The 18,945-nt window shown below is 38.6% G+C and overlaps 1 protein-coding gene across 5 annotated transcripts in view; it reads left to right on the top strand.

Moving 5' to 3' along the window:
- MAPK10 (mitogen-activated protein kinase 10) overlaps positions 1–18,945 on the top strand; it is a 178,389-nt gene that overhangs the window by 80,215 nt on the left and 79,229 nt on the right. For 4 of the 5 annotated variants that reach the window (XM_018576205.1, XM_018576204.1, XM_018576206.1 and 1 more), the window contains one exon: positions 850–921. In XM_018576205.1, the coding sequence (XP_018431707.1) occupies positions 856–921 (66 nt within the window). In that variant the 5' untranslated portion in view covers positions 850–855. Of the gene's footprint in view, positions 1–849; positions 949–18,945 lie in introns of all 5 variants that reach the window. The other variant, XM_018576207.1, reaches the window with a different exon arrangement.

Here is an 18,945-nt window from a genome sequence, read left to right on the forward strand (position 1 = left end):
TATTTGTACATAATTGCAAACGTATATGATCAAGAAACATGGCAGAATTGATAGCTTTCTGAAGTGCACAATGGCAAATGTGTGCGTTTCTGAACATACAAAAAATACAAACATTAGAAATATGACCTTTTTTTATAGATAGAAAGATACCTGGGGTATTAAAGAAGAGCTACAATTAAGCATGCTTTATTAAATGAGACTTTAATTAGGGAGTTAAAGCTGTAAATAGCTGACCCAGCAGAAATCTAGCCTTTTTCTTTTTGTACCTGAAGTTATCTGCCTCTTCTATTAACTTTAGAGATTAAAGCCAACCTGCATGGCAACTTTCCTTTAGTTTTCAGTTGACTCGTTCAGCAAAGAAAGTACCTGGTGCTTTAGGTAGGGAGGTCCGTGCCACTCACTCCACAGCATTGTGTCAGTCACAAAGCACTTGTACTATGATGCAGGGAAAATCCAGATCCCTTGGTAAACAGCAACTTATAGCTACACAGGGGTGCTTCTCCTGCTACTGAACAGAACAGCTGTTGTCTATGTGCTGCTGGAAAAGGTGGGTGAAAGTGAACCTGTCGCTTTGCCCGGCTGCATAGGACAAGCACAGGTTCACTTCAAACCCATGCTAAACACCTTGAGCTATTTCACCATTGTGTAAATGTAAACCCATTACACAAACCATGAAATGACATAATAGCACTGGATATTTACAGAATTAATCAACATAAAACTATGGAACTATTTCAATTCAATAGAGAGTAATGCATTACGTTTAGCCTTTTTAATTATACTATTACTATTTGTGTTAGAAATAAATTGCTATTGTTAATGTATTTGTCATTATTGTTGTTCTTGCAGGTATTTATGAGCCGGCATTTCTTATATAACTGCAGTGAACCTACCCTGGATGTGAAAATTGCCTTTTGTCAGGTGTGTGTTCCTAACAGGTAAAACAAGGTACCGTATGAATTTGTTGTTTAATTTTTCCCTCCAAATTGCACATTGTTTGTCATTTTGTCACATTACCATTTCACTTGTCAGTGTTCTGTTTATATGTAAATAAGTTTAGAAAGTTTGTATACAGGGGTGCATGTAACAAACTGTAGCTTCAGTTTCAAGCGGTGTAGCTGTCTGCCCAGTAGGTGGACTTGGTGCTAAGTAGGATCAGGGCTTTCATGGTAAACAATTAATGTCAATGTGTGTATATGAAACCACTCACTTGTGTTGCTAGCAATTATATGGTTGTTTACCAGCTATCAGCAATTTGGCTGATGGCCCTTGACATGCAAATTCCAGTGGCCTTACTGGCCTTTTTGAATACAGTCATTTTTCAAGCATGGAGCAAAATTTTATCGGCTCCGCACTGTCAGCATATAGCGCACATTAGCAAATGTACTCCTGTGACCAAAAAGAGAACTAAAGCCAAAAAAAGGTTTGGCTTTAGTTCTCTTTTAAATGTGGTGTCTGCATTAGGTTTCAATTTTTAGTTTTTCCCCCTTTTATTTTACCTTTTTTCAGCCAGTAACACACTTCCTGTCTTAGGGTGACTCCATTCTATGGAGGAGCAATGGAGCTACCCTTGGATAGCAGCATTGTCATTCTGTGACGAGGGTAGTGAAAGATGCACTGGCAGATTTAGATGGACTGGACTAACAAATTAAATCTGAAATTCAGCTAACACTTTTTTAACAATTACAGAAACGGTTTTGTTCTTCCTTTTCGTATAAAGGTTCTACATAAATGATTAAAAGCTAACCATTGTAAGCAACCCTTTCAGTGTTAAATGGTTTGGCTCAACCCTCTATCTGTCACTTTTGATTAATAACTTGGCCTGTTAAACAAAGTTGAAAAAAAACCAGATTGCTAGTCTGATCACAAAGTGAAAACAAAATAAAACAAAGCCTAACAAAGGAAACAAATGCAACCACCACATTTAAGGATTGGTAATATGCAATATATTAAATTTTTGGGTTAGGAGAATAATAGATGTATTTCCACCTTTCTCTGGGCTGGGGAATAACTGAGAATGGCCATGCCTACTCTATGCTTGCCTATGCAGGGAGTGGTTTAGTACTCCTAGACTTTTAGCTATATTATTGGGCCTCTGTCTTTGAAACAATTCAATGGTGGTTTGCGCGCCTGAAGGATAATATGGCGCATGCTTAAAGGCCACTTGCTTGGGATCACTCCCAGAACTTCATAACTTAGTTTTAGAGGCCCAAAAGCATGTTTTACCTTACCTATACCCACAACAACTACCCCTTAGGTGTGGGCTTTGACTTGTCAAGGGTTTATCAAGCCCATTCACCAGTCTTCCTTACAGTTGCTGTGGGGCAACCCCATTTCAGAACAATCCCTGACTCCCAAATATGGGCACATTACAGTATAAAGATGTTTTACTGGGGACATTCCAATACTTCAGGATCTTAAAATAAAATATGACCTGGCCAACTGGATGCTGTTTAGGTATTATATTGTGATGTGCAACATGTTCCCAGTTTCCCCATGTAACTCTCTTCTGGGCAGATCCTGTGCAACAGCCCTTAATGAGCAGGGATCTTGAATCTTTTTATATTTGTCTCCTCTGCACTGACTAGCCTAAATTAGTCCGATTGTTGAATCCCTCTTTTACTATAGCGCTATTAAGTTTACATAATGATGAACAATTACAGCCTTTTTAAATTAATAACATTCTATTTGTTGGATTATGCAAAAAGAGAAATCCTCCTTCTTTGGAAATCTCAAACACTGCCACAGATATCTGCTTGGGAATCTATTATTATAGCTGTGTTACCTTTGTATAAAATAACCTTTATGAGTAGGAAGTAGCTTATGTAGTATGATAGCGTAGAACCACCCTCCCTTACCTACACCTTGCTACTCCTCCCCCCTATGCCTCCCTCTACTTATCCCGTGCCCTCCTCCTCCTTCCCCCTTCAGATCCCTTTTCCTTTCCTACCTTCCTCCCTCCTGGCACCATCTGAGAATGTATAGAATCTTAAAACGTTTGATTTGTCTTGCAATTCTTTCTGCAAAACACTGTACAAATGACCACACTGGAAGCCTAATTGTTGTACTTCCTCATTGTTTATTGTCATTTATAAAAATGTTTTACCTTTAAAAAAAGTAAGCCAGTTACTGTAATTTCTCGTATCAAAGTATAATAAACTTGATTCTGGAATATTCATCAGAAAAATATGCTAGGAGATGGTAAATTACATGACTCAAAATCACAATGAAATGTGAAAGGAAGACTCATTACAGAAATCAATAATCCATTGATATATACTCACACACGTGAAGAAGAAAAATTAAAACTTCATGAACCCGTAATACATTTTAAATTAACTGTAATCCATGTGCTGTAGAATATTTGATTGGGAATATAATGAAATCCATGACATTTTATATATTATAGAGACATATTTTTGTACTTCTTCAAAAGCTTTAAACCTTTGTTTTTGCTTCAAGGTAACTTGTCATTGGAGTAATTTGGGGGCTGTCATTGCCAGCCTTGTTATTAAAATGTTACCAGGTTTTCTTTGTTATTAATATCTTTAGAGTAACTGACTTGGAACAAGCATGCAGGAAGTGAAGTCAGAATGGCACCCCATATCTCTCATGACAATTCTCCTTTTAATAACTGTCCAAATGAAAGAAATTCACTTCTTAATGTCTGAAAATGCTTGTTGCGTGGGTGTTTTGCTCACCTACTAGCGGTAAACCTTTGAACACCAAAGCTGGTTGGTCCTAAAAGATATGGCAGCCAAGAGGTTAAAACAAGCTCACGGTTGCAATAGCAACCAATGCCTTGATTTAAAATAAATTATCAGGCTTCTGGCTTACATGCAGAAGTGATCTGGGCAGCCGAAAGTTGTCCAATACGTTCTAAAGACCTCAGAAGAGCGCTACCCCACCATTGTAGCCTGTAAGCCCTCCTTACCATCTTGTCTTGAGTTGTATTGTGATTGTAATGTCTTCCTTATATTGTAAAGTGCTGCGCAAACTGTTGGCGCTATATAAATCCTGTATAATAATAATAATAATTGTTCTTGGGCTCATCTGCTCTTCCTTGGAGCCTGGGACCACTAAAAACAACTTCATGATGTCGGATCCTCGATCTCCTGTGTGAAGAACTCCGGATTCACAGTCTTCAGATCATTGCTGACTGTTGTGGGGAAAGGAGCATATTGGCATTTGTGCAAAAAACTGAAAAACTGGTCGGGTGGTGAAAGGGTTATTACTGCATCTAAGATTCAGATCGGGAAAGTTTGAGAAAAGTTAGAAGACCTTACATGCTTGCTTGTTAAGAGTCAGCATGACAGCCAGGGAAGTACATTTTAAAAAGCAGAGGTCAGCAATGGCAGCTTCCATGCCAGATTTTCTTACAACAGTAACATCTGGATAACATTGGAAAGATCAAAGTCAAAAAGAGAAATAGCCGCCTCTTGGAATATGACCAATATATAGTAAATACGTAATTTAGGGGAGCAAATCTATTTAGGAAGATATAGAGTAGTTATCCTCCTTTCCAAACAAATGAAGACAGCCATTTTGAATAAAGTCTCTTATATTACTACTTGGTAGCAGATAATGGTAGTGACAACAGTGAACCATTTATGTAGAATGTGTGTCTGCAAATCTGCTCAGATTCTCAATAAGGGTGCATGTGACAGTGAGACAATGCAGGAACACATTTGAGAGACAGTTGTCAGGTAGTAACAGCAAGTGCGTGAATATAGACCGTCATGGCAGGATCACCAAGTACTATTTTAATGAAAGCTGCTGATTTATAAAGACTGAAAACAACTTTCAAAATTAAATGAACAATTTAAAAATTATATATGTTTTTGATTTAAAACTACTTTTAGAATTATTCATAGTTCATAATTTTTTTTAACAACCCCGAAACACTGTTAATATAAACAGAAAGGTAACAAAATTTGAAGAATTGTTCCAGAAAAGTTCTTGAGCTCAAGCTGAAATCCAGGCTAAACAAATAATGTCTAAATTAGGAGTCAATTAGGGGTTATTGGCCACCGTTCAAGCCAATAACCAATATCAGGTACCAATATTCTTTTTACATCCAGCTGCACCAGCAGCTAAATATAAACAGCAGGCAGTCACCTGATATTGGTCAACCCCCCTTTGATCTGCTGGCAGGAGGATTCTGCAGCCGGCAACTGAATGTAAACAGCAGGCAGTAGTCAGTGCAAAAGCCAGCCTGCTATTGGCTATTTCAAACTGCAATAGCAGGCTGTCTATTAAACCCGCCAACTACCTACTGTCGATCAGCAGAGGGATGGACCTGAAGGAGAAAGTTCTCCTACAGGTCCGATCCTCTGCTGATTGATCTGCAGTGGCTAGGAGCAATGGCCAGCCTGTTATTGGCTATTTCAAATTGCAATAGCAGGCTGGCTATAGCACCCGCCCACTGTCAACCAGCAGAGGAGGACCTGATGGAGAACTTCAGGTCCACCTTCCGAAGGAGAAAGTTCTGACTAGCTCCTTTGATCAGCTGATCGAGGGATGCCAACCAGACAGTGGCACCCTCTGTTTATTATCGGTAATATCCGTAAATGTAACCGATACCAATAATTGAAAAACTTGGGAATATCGGCCCTGATTATTGGTCGGTCCAATAATCAGTCGATCCCTAGTCTAAATACAAGAGCCATACTTACTTGAGCCTTGGGGGCTGCATTGTACAGTAGGATGTACAGAAAACAAAAGGGAACAGAGCGCCACCTCCGTGTGTAAAATTGTTTATTACAATAAATAAAACAAGGGATAAAAGTACTCAGATGATTCTGAGGAAGGGGGCTTGCCCCTGAAACGTGTCAATCTTGGCTGACTGCGGTCGGTGGACGGTGATGTGACCGGAGACTACCGTGTTACATGGTCGGGGATATACCATGTTGGGTTAACAGACAGTGTGGCCTCTCATTTGTTGTTAAAGCCTGATGAAAACGTTTGTTTGTGAGTACTTTTATCCCTTGTTTTATTTATTGTAATAAACGATTTTACACACGGAGTTGGCGCTCTGTTCCCTTTTGTTTTCTATATTCGTGGTGGAAGCCCCAGAGCCTTGGATGAGCAGCCCCTCAAGTCTGTGTAAAAAACTGTGATAAACTGTTGAAAACTTTGAGTGTGCAACAGCAAGTGGATTGTTCAGCTGCCAGCCATTAGCGCCAAGAGCTAAAGAAAACTTTTTGTCAGTAGGATGTACAGAGCCCACCCACAACTCAGAAGGTCAAACAGAAAGTTTTCCTTCAGGTCCACTCCTATGCTGATTGACATGATTGACAGCATACAGCCATCAGGTGCAATAACCAGTCTGCTATTGGCTATTGCAATTTGAAATAGCCAATAGCAGGCTGGCTATTTTCTTGCTATCTGCTGTTTTTTTTCTGTCAGAATACTGAACAGAGCTTGCAGCTCACTGGCTACCAGCTCTGTTTTCTACATAGATTTTCTGACTAGCTCCTTCGATCAGCGAATCGAGGGATGCCAGCCAGACAACGACACACACTGTGCGAATACCAGCTGATTAGAACCGTCTGAAATTCGCATAGTGTTTATTATCGGTTATACCGGTAACTGTAATTATTATCGGTAATAGCCATACTTACTTGAGCCTTAGGGGCTGCATTGTACCATAGGACATCCAGAGCCCACCCACAACTCAGAGTGTCAAACAGTCGAGGACAGTGCTGGCTGCTGAGGGAGTGAAGAAAAGGGAAAGTATATCTTGTTTATCATCAAGGTAGCGGCAGGTAGGCAGCGGTAGTAGATGTGGGTGGCGTAGGGATAATCGGAGGACCTAATTTTGGAAGACAAGCAGACAGAGACTTCTGCTCGGTCCATGCCTTTTCCGTTTTTTCGTCTCCTCAAACTGTGTGGCCATCAGCCTGATGGACTCAAACACCTCGTTTTTGTTGTTTTTTCCATCCTTTCTCTTACCCCTAAAACTCAATATTGGGATTTGACCGACATAGTACCCCTCCTATTTTTAGGGGGGACTACGCAGGGGCGTAGCTCAATCAGACCCGCCCAGACACATATACACATCAGAGCACATAAATTGATACCTCCTGTACCTGAAGAAGCGCCTGGGTGCGCGAAACGTCGTATCAGCTCCTCCATTTATGATCCTCCACCAACTCCATACAGCATTTAAGCTTCTAGTGAATTGTTATCCCTTATCCTTGATCGTCTGTATTATCAGATTGTTGCCTAAACTATGCACCTATTTTGTTATGATTTAATCATGCTGTAGGAAGGGCACATATGGAGAGAGCACACAGGGAGCTATCTAATTAGCTGATTTTAATTTGGATTGTATATCTAGCCTTTGTTTTTAATGAATGTAATTAAAACTAACTCTTTTATATGAATTTTTTTGTGGAGTAAGTTCCTTTGGTGCTCTCAAAACCCCACTTTCTGTCTTTGTCTTGTTTATCATCTAGGCAAAATTAGCAGTTAACACCTGCAATGGGGAATGGGGAAATGCACTTTTCCTTAGCCTTATAAGCCATTAAGTGATTTCTGGTTTGTCCTAATATCCCAATGTTTAATTATTATTCTATTTTAGTTTTGCCTTTTGATTTAGCAAAATAAAATATGTAAGCAGAATGCCATATTTGCTGTGAACTCACAAACATTTTTTCAATATATCCCCAAGATACCTCAGTATTTAATCCTGTTTTTATAGATTTTCATGGAAACATGGCTTGCCTAAAATCATATTTTTTCTAATATTCAATAACGCAGAAGCAAAGCAAGATATAACGTTGAAATATTAATGGCTCCTTCACCTAAGTTACCTAACATTGATGTTTAAAAAAAATTACAATAATATAATGTACATAATTTTAGTTTAATTAGAATCTGACTTTTAAATGTTTAGTCATGTCACATCCTATTTGATTGTGTCATGAAATATCTATTTAGTAAATGTCATTATATGCAATACCTATTACCTTATTAGCTGCAAAATAAACCTTGTGAATGCGATGCCCTAACTAGATAATATAATATGTTTTTACAGTATATATATCAGTGTCTGGACTAATGTTACAATGTAACCGTAAATTGGGGATTCAGAATATTTGTCATTACTCTAAAGTAGCTAAACCTGCATTACAAATGAAATACAGATACCAAGAGCTTCCTGTATGTATCTGTAGATCTCCCTAAAAGCCCTAAAACTAGGGCACTCTGCACATTAAAAAAATACCACCAAAAGCCCTATCGGACTCAAAAATATTAATATAAAATTATTTGTGTACACTATTGCTGGACCAAGTAACTGTCAGTCAACTATCATTGAAAACTGAAAAATGGCTGGGACAGTAAGGGGGTTTAACATGGCAGTCCTCAAGTGGTTAAAGAATAACTGAAGACATGAGAGACTTTATTTGGTAGACATATATATCAACTAATCATTCTTAGCCATGGTCTTAATACTTCGTAATTATACCATTACAGCAAATCTGTACTTAGATCTGCAAATCTGTACTGTAATCTGTACTTTTTTAAGATAAAAAACTAAACACATGAGGTTCCTGCATTTACCTTATGTTATCCATAACTCACCCTGGGAGCCCTAGAAAAAGGTGCAAACTGTTATGCAAATTTAAACTTATCCCTACCCTTCCTGCCTCCTATGCCTTAGCATTGGTCATTAAGCCATTCCATCACTCTGAGTAACTTAGAAACAAGGCTCAGGATTTGGAAAGGGGAAGCTCCAAGCGCTGACTAGTGATAGGCCGAACTGGCCCAAGTTTGTTTGCGAATTCGATTTTTAGTAGATCCAATAAGTTTGAATTCGAACTCTAACTCAATGCAAGTCTATGGGGCTAGAACTTTCAAAATCAATTGGTTCTTTTTGAAGGCTTATATGCAAATTAATGGCCAAAAAATTGCGTGGGGATTCGGATACTTCCCTGGGGGACATGTGTCAATGAAAAAAAAAAAAACTTAAAAAAAAATACAGTTTTTAAAGGAGCAGTGATTTTTACATCACTTAAAGTAACAAAAAAATGAAAAATTCCTTTAAATATCGTTCCCCTCTAAAATTCCTAACCAGACCCTTGATCCGAGCACAGGCCTGGCAGGGCAGGAAAGGGGTGGATGAGCGATCGCCCCCCCCCATCTCCCTGCAATACCAGGCCACATGCCCTCGGCACTGGAAGGGTGCTTTTCCAGGGCTGTCCCTGGAAAAGCACCTTGTCCCCATGCACCAGGACAAGGGCCTCTTCCCCACAATCCCTGGGGCGTTGGTTGTGGGGGTGAGGGCAGGGGGCTTATTCACATCAAGGCACCCCTTTAATAAAGGGACACCCAGATGCACCCCCCCTTGTGAATGAGTAAGGGGTACTTGCACCCATTCACTAAAGGGTTAAATAAAATTGTAAAAAAGGGGCTAGACTTTTGAAAAAATCCTTTATTTGAAAAAGTCTTTTATTTTTAAAAAAAATGGATCCACCGACGTAATCCATGATCAATCATGACGTCCAGCGTTGTCCATGACGACGACTCAACGAAATAAAAAAAAAACAATAAAAAATAAATAGAAATAATAAGGTGATATAAGGTCAGGTCCAAGGCTTTAGCCATTCCGGGCTCACAAGGCACAGTGCTTTGTGGGGCGCTGCCGAATACCCTGACGAATTGCCGATGTTCGAGCCCATCTCTAGCGCTGACATTGTGGTTCCTCAAATGCAATGAAGATAACCGTTAATATTAGAGGTGCACCAAAATGCAAATTTCAAAACCGAAACAAAACCGAAATAAAAACAAATGTCTGGCCAAAACCGAAATTATTTTTTTTAACTGTTTCAATTTAAAAAAAATAATTTTATTTCTATTTATTTTTTTAAAACGTTGTAATTTTTTAATATTTATTTTTACATATTCATTCATTTTTTATTAAATATTTTTTACTTTACTTTTAGGGGCTTAGGGGAAATATTAAGGGTCTAAACAGACCCCTGATATTTCCCTTTTAAAATAGAAAAATAGATTGAGAACACAATCTCTTTTTCTGCAGCCCCTGTTATAAATGAACAGGAATCTTCTATACTGAGTGTTCCTGTTCATTCATAACATGAGAACATAATGTTATCTCCAATAAGGGTCTGGTATGGATTTTGGAGGGGCCACACAAAATCTACATTTTTACACTTACATTTTAGACTGGGGTACTTGAAAAATATGTGGACTATTAAGGGATGCCGTGACTGAAAAAAAGTTGGAAAATGCTGGCTTAGACTAATTAAGAATTTGACCTGAACTATGTGCATAATACTTTTGTGGTATATCAATTATTTATCATCCTCCAGTGGGATGGCTTACACATACAAAGTGCTTTTAAGAAGAGCACACATTTCTAGACATCCTTTAATGATGTCATAAAGCAATTTATATTGAAGACCGTGATGGATATATTAAAAACAATACCTTTTTGATCTCTTCATTCATTTAAAAGAAATATCTAAGAATCATATTGTAATATATTGTTAAACCTAAAACTGAAACAAAGTTTTATCATGAGGGGAGGTCGAATTTTGAAAAGAAGCTTTTACTATTCCCAGTGTGTGCATTTTCAAAATACCTGTACAGTGATAAATAAATAATAATGTTCTCTTGTGCTTCTTGTGTTATTTAAATGAGCCTTACTGGGAGCTTCATGAATCTGGATCTTATGTTAGAGATTTGTAGTATTCTTGACACATTCATTGTTCCAGTTTTTCCCTCCTGGGGAATTTTTATTTATATCCCTTATCGTTCTGGCTCTTATATGCCATCTGTAGACTGGTTAACATTGTTCAATAAAATTATTGATTATCATTATAATGTTTTCAAGAAGTATACATGTTCTTTCCTGTGGGATGGTAGATGTAGAGACAGCATATTTGTCATACAATGGCCTTATGAAGAAATGTCTCTGTAATTCATTTAACAAGTACCCCAGGGACTTGGCATTTTGTAAAGTTCACACAATTTGCAGCTCTTTTTTCTTTTAAGGTTTTAGACCATGGATGGATAAACAAAGAGCAACATTATGATAATCGCCACATTTTAAGTCACAAGTTTTTAATTAATGTCTAAAAAGGTACTGCTCATATTTAAGCTGCAGTGCATACTCTACCCTGACTGCAATATATCATTGAAAGTAATGTCTTCTCCTATTATAATTATTGCTAAGAGACTGCAGAATATAAGACTCTAGCTAATGGTCTGAAGAATGTAAGTCATGGACAATTATCTATGACTATTTTCATCCTTAATGCAGTTTCATTCCTTAAAAATAGTTAAACTTTTTATCGTGTATGTTTAAACTTCTACCACAGAATAATCAATGATTTAGTGATTTTCTTTCTGCCTTCGTCCAAAAATATCTGTTTTTTAACATCATTTTCAAAGACATTTAATTTTTTGATGTTAAAAGAGAATTTGCTGAAAAGCTTAAAGCTGCCTAAAGACTTTAGATGGCAGCCAGCTATGAATGCACATTTTAGTCTCCAAATCATCTTGCATATGACAGATCATTGCACAAACATGCACATTTGCCTCAGGCTTGTTTGGCCTATGAAGAAGGGAGGAGAAGCACTCGGGCCAACTTTGGCTTCCACATCCACAACCCTTGTTCCTGCACCATTGACTGAAACCGAACGTATTTAGTAAGTAATGTCACTATTATGGAACTAGTAAGTACCCAATGATTCAATAAAGACTCTGTCAGTGATTCAATGTGGAAATTGTCCCATGCTTCCAGTCCTTATGATACCCATACCATAAAAAGGGGGAGTAACGATACAGACAGCAATAAAAATCTAACAGAGGCTCTAATCCTTTACCACTCTTTCTAAAATAAATGAAAACGCTTTGGCTGAGGCTCAACAAATACAACCCCAAGGGACTCACTAGGCAGGTGCCACCAATGCTGGAGAGGATTTTGGATTTACATAAGAAGAAACACCACAGAAGCCCCCCACTCTCATAGGTAAGTAAACACCTGGGTGTGGAATGTTTATGTAAGATTAGGTTAGGGGGCTAGGGAGGATGACCTGGTGAGTTTTTATAAAAGTAAACTTGTTCCTTTAAAAACATATAGCTTCCTTTGACTAACAGTTAAACTCACAATATTTAACACTTAACTATCACCTAAAACTTAGGATCGATCCTCACTGTCTCCTACTGCTAACATATAAACCTATGCTCTGGTTTCTTCTTTTGCAATTCCTGGGTCCTACTGCTGTCTTGATTTCCCTTTTGGTTCTTTCTGTTTCTCCAGATTATCTGTCAAGATCTACACACTTTAACCAGAGTTTACTTATACCCTAAGGCATCCTGTCCATCTGCAAGGGTTATAACTAAGTAAACTTTGGTGTTAGGTCCTTTTTGTTCCAATTCCTTTTTTAAGGGTAATTTTCAACACGCTCAAGTTTCCAGTCACAACGTTTATCTGTTGATTGTGCTTCTTTTTATATTTTATATTGACCTTGGGGTTAATCTTGTTTATCCTGGCTTGCTTGAACTGTGTCTTTTACATTTTCTGGAACATGGCACATGTTCCAGAAAACAAGTTTTACATCAAAGTTGCATGGATATCAATTTTATCAGCTCCAAAACCAAAATTCCCCAAGAGGGTAATCAGGGTTGCCATCTGCAAAATACTGTTTTAGGAGAGTTGGAAGCAAGTTGTCTATATGCCATGTGGATTCTCAGACGCATAATAATTTTATTTTTTTATTTTGTAGCTGAAATTAATAGAACTGAAATTTAAGACCTTGATTCTGACATAGTCAATACACTTCTTCATGCATCCACTCTTCTGTAATCCAACAGTGTCATGTGTTCAAATAAATGATACAGCGCTATTCCATTCAATCTCAAAGTTTTGTGATTGATGTTGTTCAATACTGGCGATACCCATTTGTTTTCTTGACAATTCTTTATACAAACAATGATTAATTACCTCTAACAGCAATATTCTGTAAAGACGCATTTCTGTAATTTCCTCTATAAAATAGTTTTCAATAAAATAGGCACAGTGCTAATATAGGTCCATCTCTGTATTTATAAGCAGCATGTTTTGGATAAAAAATCTTGCATTTTCTATAGTTAAGCACAATTACTGATAGCTGACAAATTGTCAGATTAAATTCAGTAAAACATACAGAAGTAGATAGTGTTATAGGCAGGATTAGTGTGAATACTAAAAAGGTAATAAGGTCTTTGCAGGTGCTATAGAAGGAAAAATTGCTGTTTTCTGAAATGTGGACAACTGCTATTATGGATTCCACCTGCAGGGACACCTGCTGAAAAGTGAGGTATTGCAGGACAATGTTACAGTTGCCAGAGCAATTGCATCTGAGCAGTCAAATTGTAGTTCGTCGGGCGCAGTTAAAAACAAGACAGGGGTTATGCTATTATTTACAACAATAGTCCTGCTAGTTGGAGATGATTCCATCTTATTTCAAGCTCTCAAGCCAGGTCTCAAGCACATGGGAGATTGCTATATAAACTGGAAATGCCGTGTATGAATCAACTTATTTTAATCCCTGCCATTTTATTGAGATTCTCTTGCTTTAAAGCTGACCACAGCCTGGCAGAAGTTGCTAAATGTGCTATTGCTGTTGCTATGATACTGATTACACTTGTTTTCCTATTTTTACATTTTTATTGTTTTCTTATTTAAAAAAAAAAAAAAAGTTCTTTTAACCTGACCTACTTTTGATCCATTAAATATCATGAGTCAACACATGATAGAAACGGATGAGTTGAGCACAGAGCCACTGAGCCACACAACTTTTGTTTCTTTCTCTGATAATTCTTCTTGGCAGGTCAAGTCTCAGGCAGATGTGTCATAAAAGTTGTATTTAAAAATGTATGAACAATATATTTGCTTGTGTAATTTACATTTAGTTTATGTAACACTCCATAGGCAGTAGCTTTTGGATATTTGCACAGAGACGGATGCAAATATTCCCTTTTGATCTGGACAATATTAGAATGTTAACCAGAATTATAATTTGGGGACTACTTTCCTTTGTCCCTCACATTGCAGATATTAGTTCCTTCTATTTAGGTAAGAACTGCAAAGAACAGTAAATACCTGGTGACCCTGCTGTTCCCTTTCCTTTTTGCTTGTTATGATTCTAAGCATAAAAGCAGATCCATGCTAGCATGGTCAGTTTGCATCTCTGCTTTGTCCTTGGGACCTACAGATGACCATGCTGATGTATGCCATGTCTGTAGTCACGCAGCCCCCCAACCAGCCCTGCTCAGCTTGAGTGACAGCTTGAGTGACAGCAAAATCGAAACTGTTGACTGCCACTAGAATTCTCTGCACCCATCTGTAGAAGCCTGAGGAAGCAGGGTGGTATAGCAGTAATACGACCGCAACTAAAATAAGAGAGAAAAGGCACTGACAGTAGTTTAAAATGTTATTATCATTAGTTGTTTGATAAAGCTCTGCTAAATGCTTTTCCTTTTTTTTTTAAGTAAGAAGCGGTAACCTACACTTTATAGGACTTTTTAAAATGAAATAACTACTACATTTGATAATAATAATTTACACTTGATCACTTATGTATAAGAGTCTCCTCCACTGCAAGTAACTTGGAGACCTTCAGATCACTAATGATTTTAGTGTCTCTGTTCACAAATTTGTTTGTACTATAAGGGGCTAACTGCCTACTAGTTTTCTCATGCAGAGGATCTACAACCAGCCAACCTGCCAAGGGCATGGTAGTAATGTGCAGGAAACCCAGGGCATGTGCTCTATGCCTAGTGTTGCCCCTGGTATTCCCAAAATGTCCTACTTAGAGTTCTGTATAACTGGAAGGTTCAGGTTTTATTGCATTTCTTTTACTGAAAGCTCTTTCTTTTTTCTTTTGGTCCCACCTACACTTGTTCTCTCAGGGTCCCCACCTGAATATCTACCAATGCCTGTGTGCGCATTTCCTGACCTCTCTGAGGTTGGTGAGGAGGTGATGTACACATGTAGGGGACTGGTGGTCCACCCAGGAGATAAAAAAGAATCTTGCAAGAGAGCAAACACTAATCTGCTCAAATAAGATAGCCCTGTGGTACTTTTATGACTTTAACACACATTTTTCTTCCTTGTGTCATCTGAAATAGGAAGGTTGCCATTTCTGGAGACCTTACAGAAATACTTGCTGTCTGACTGGCTGTCTGTTTCAATTCAATAGTTCTGAAGCATACACCTGGCATAAGCATGCAGCAAATGAAAGTCATAGATGAGTTAGAATTGCTTATCTCTGTACTTGATTAATGACTCACACAGCATTGGCGCTAGTGCATCAGCATTAAACCCAAACTCAGGGCTGGATATATAATTTCTACATCCCTAAGCCAGCTGTTTGGTGCTACCATTGAAGTCAACTAGCTGGCTACAGTATCACACTGAGATAAGACATCATTACAACATAAAACATGGCAGGGCTTGGGACTGAGTGGCTGAAAGAGTCTGTGTACTCTATATACCTGGAAATGATAACTATAAGATACCTTAGGACCAAATGGCCGATGTTTAACTGCTACTATCAACTTGTGAATATTTCCATTTAAATCTTTGCTAAAACTACCAAGATCTGTATCCATAAACTGTCACTCTATCCTGCTTGAGGTTTACGTCTTGGTGTATGAACTCCATAAACCATTCCATAACAAAGATACACAAACTGTGCAAGCAGAGCAGCAGTCTGGACCGTGTTCTTTATATAGATAAATGTGCTACCAACAGTCAGCAACACGCTAGAGCACAGTCTGCATTGGCTTTGCAGTAATCTGGCACTGCCTAGGCATATACCATTTTCAGAAAGAGAGGTCAGCAATGGCATTTTTAATATTTCTCTTTGGGCAAGGGTTATATTTAAGAATTGAATCAATTTCCATTAGAAACTAAAGAAGAAATGTATATTTAGACCAGAGTGTTTATTACAACTCAGTAACAATGTCAGTTTGTTGTTCAATCAATAAGATTGGATGATCAATAAGATTCAGACGGAAGCATAGTCGTTTATTCCTTAGCATTAGTTGGGAAAACCCTATTATCAAGAATCGGTACTGTCCCAATATTTGCAGAAAGGCAAGGGCACTACAACCCCTTTTTATTAGGATGGCACATTTGACAGGCTCATATTACTTTATTTGAAGAGAGAATCTCTTTGCTGCCACTTCCAAGATGGAAAACACTGTTATAAATTCCCGTGTGGCGAAGTGCAGTATATTTCAGCATGATAGACACACTGGTGTATTTGGTTCTCTCACTCTTGGATAATACATGGGCATCTATAAATCAAACTCATGGGACTTTCAATGATGCGACTTTCAGATAGTTCACCCGAATGCCGTAATTGTGTTTCAAGTACAGCAGCATGGACTGTAAATAACATGAGACCAGGGATATTGAACAAACTGGGTTAGTGTGTTGTCATTTGCACAAAATGAATGGCATTTTCTTGTTCTTTTATCAGCATTAATCCTCATAATATGATATATTGTACTGTGACTGTGATCATGAGCCGTTCATAACTTTTCACAAAATATGATACTGCTGTTTTAGGATAAAATTTTAGCGAGTATCTCAAGTACTCTTGCTAATGTTAAATTGTATTCTAACTTAAATGTACACATTACACTTATGATTTTTACATCTTGGACCTGGTCGTATATGATGGAGCAAACATGAAAGGGCTGTACTAGGTGGAAGAGCCGATAAAAGGTGTGTGTGATGTCCGGGTGCTTGAATTTATTATTATACACTTATATTTGTAAAGAACACTATTAGCAGGCCCTGATTTCTATAAAGGTGCATTGGGCCAGGTGGGGCAGAAGAATGGACAATAATGTCTGGTCAAGGGAGAAAAAAAAGGGGGGTGTAACTAAGTTCCTGGCTGTCAGTGCTCAACTGTATTCTTGCTCATTTATTTATTTATTATTATTTAGAAATGCACCAACATGTAGGTAAAATGCAGCATATCACTTTGTTCGACTGCCAACCCTCCCCTTTAATTTGAAAGAGTGATCCAGCAACCAGAACTAGTTATCAATAGTGTGGACTTGGTTTAAATTACATTATCACACTGTGAACTTTTTGATGCATTAATGAGCCTCAGAAATTGCCCTATATTGATCATGAATACTGACCCCTCCAACCACAAGACCTCATTAATAGCACCCACTACATATGCAGCAGAGGTTAACAGCTTAGACTCTGTCAAGCTGCAGGTGCATCAGTATGGCTGTGGCCCTTGAGTTAACAATATTTACGCCACTGCGATATGTATTGTGAGTTAACAATATTTACGCCACATATACATGCGTTGTGGTGATTGCTGACAACAGGGGGATCTAGTAGGGGGATGCAAACACTTGACAATAAACTTACCTGAAGCTACTGAAAGGGTACATGCTGCAAAAGAAGAAAAGCGGTGGTAGAGGTTAAAGCTGAAGATTCACTTGATTTAGTCTGGAACATCAGTACTATCCAATAATAAGGTTTCACAAACTATTCTCCCTTATTTAAATCCAGAAATATATTTATTGTATTGGAATTGATTAAATTGTTAACATTGCTGGGATGTATTCAGTAGCAATTTCAAAACGAGACAAACTTTTTTTAAAATTGTACTGATTATATACTGACTATATACTGTATATGTAGATTGTCCACTTTGCAGAAAATGATAATCATAATTTCTTAAATTCCTATATTGTTAAACTCTGTGCAAATCAAACTGGCATGCAAATATTCAGAAGAATCATACCGTGTGTCACGTACCTTGGTATGAGCCTGACGTGACGAGGAAGGCCTTCCCTTGCTGCTCTCGTCTGAGCCCCACTGGAGATGGAAGAGTAGTTATACAGACAGAGAGTTGCACGAGTGCCTGTGGCTGGTATGACTGCTGTCGATAATACGAAATCACCTGCACTCCATACAGCCTACAGACCTTGAGTAAGAGGTTGGTGCGTGAAGTGACAACACGGATGGCGCCGTGTCAGATACAGTCCATAATAGAAGTCAACAGCACTCGATGATATGTGCACTTTTTATTTAATCGTCACATGCGTCAAACAGCCAACATTTCGGGGGCCACGCAGGGTCCCTTCTTCTGGGCGACATAGTTACAACAACAAGTATGCAACTTCAGCTTAAATAGTGAATCACACAGAATACACCACAGAACCTCCCCATGACATCATACTGACGTCAAATCCCGCCAGAATTAAAATGCAAAAATTAGCATATAAACAGACAAAAAATAAATGTGTTTTTTTTTTCACACAACCAACTTGCCTGAACAATGTTAGTAACACTGACTTACTGTGCCCTGCAACTATTGCTAGGAAACCTTCCTTCATAACCACCGCTGTCCTGCAATGCAGTGAGGGAGGGGGCACAAAGGAACAGAAGAGGAGGGAGGGGGAGAAGGCTGGGGAGGGGGGGCAAAAACACATAGGGGTCTATTCACAAAGGTGCCGAGGGCAGCCGAGTGAATGACCGATCAGAAGTGAAGTGAGCCGAACACCGTTCGGCTATTCACTTCAGGCTGGTACGGCTGATTTCAGCCGTACATCGGCTGAAATCAGCCGTACATCGGCTTGCTTCGTGTGGCTTCGGATCAGCCGAACATGCTCAGCATGTTCGGCTGACCCGAAGTGCAGAAGGAGTTCGACTCAGCCGATCCAACATCTGGATCGGCTGAGCCGAACCTCCGGCAGGCTTCACACTGCTGTTCGGGCTATTCTGAAAGATCCCGAACAGCAGTGAGGAAATAGCCGAATGCCGCCGAGCGGCATTTGGCTCGGCTGTTCTGCTCGGTCCCTCAGAGGCACCGAGCAGAACAGAAAAAGAGTGAAAAAAGTAGAAAAAAGTTAATAGAAAACGATTGTGCAGAGCTAGCAGTGACAGCTAGC

This window comes from Nanorana parkeri, unplaced genomic scaffold (genome assembly GCF_000935625.1).
Source record: "Nanorana parkeri isolate BGI_ZX_2015 unplaced genomic scaffold, ASM93562v1 scaffold59, whole genome shotgun sequence".
Taxonomy (NCBI): domain Eukaryota; kingdom Metazoa; phylum Chordata; class Amphibia; order Anura; family Dicroglossidae; genus Nanorana; species Nanorana parkeri.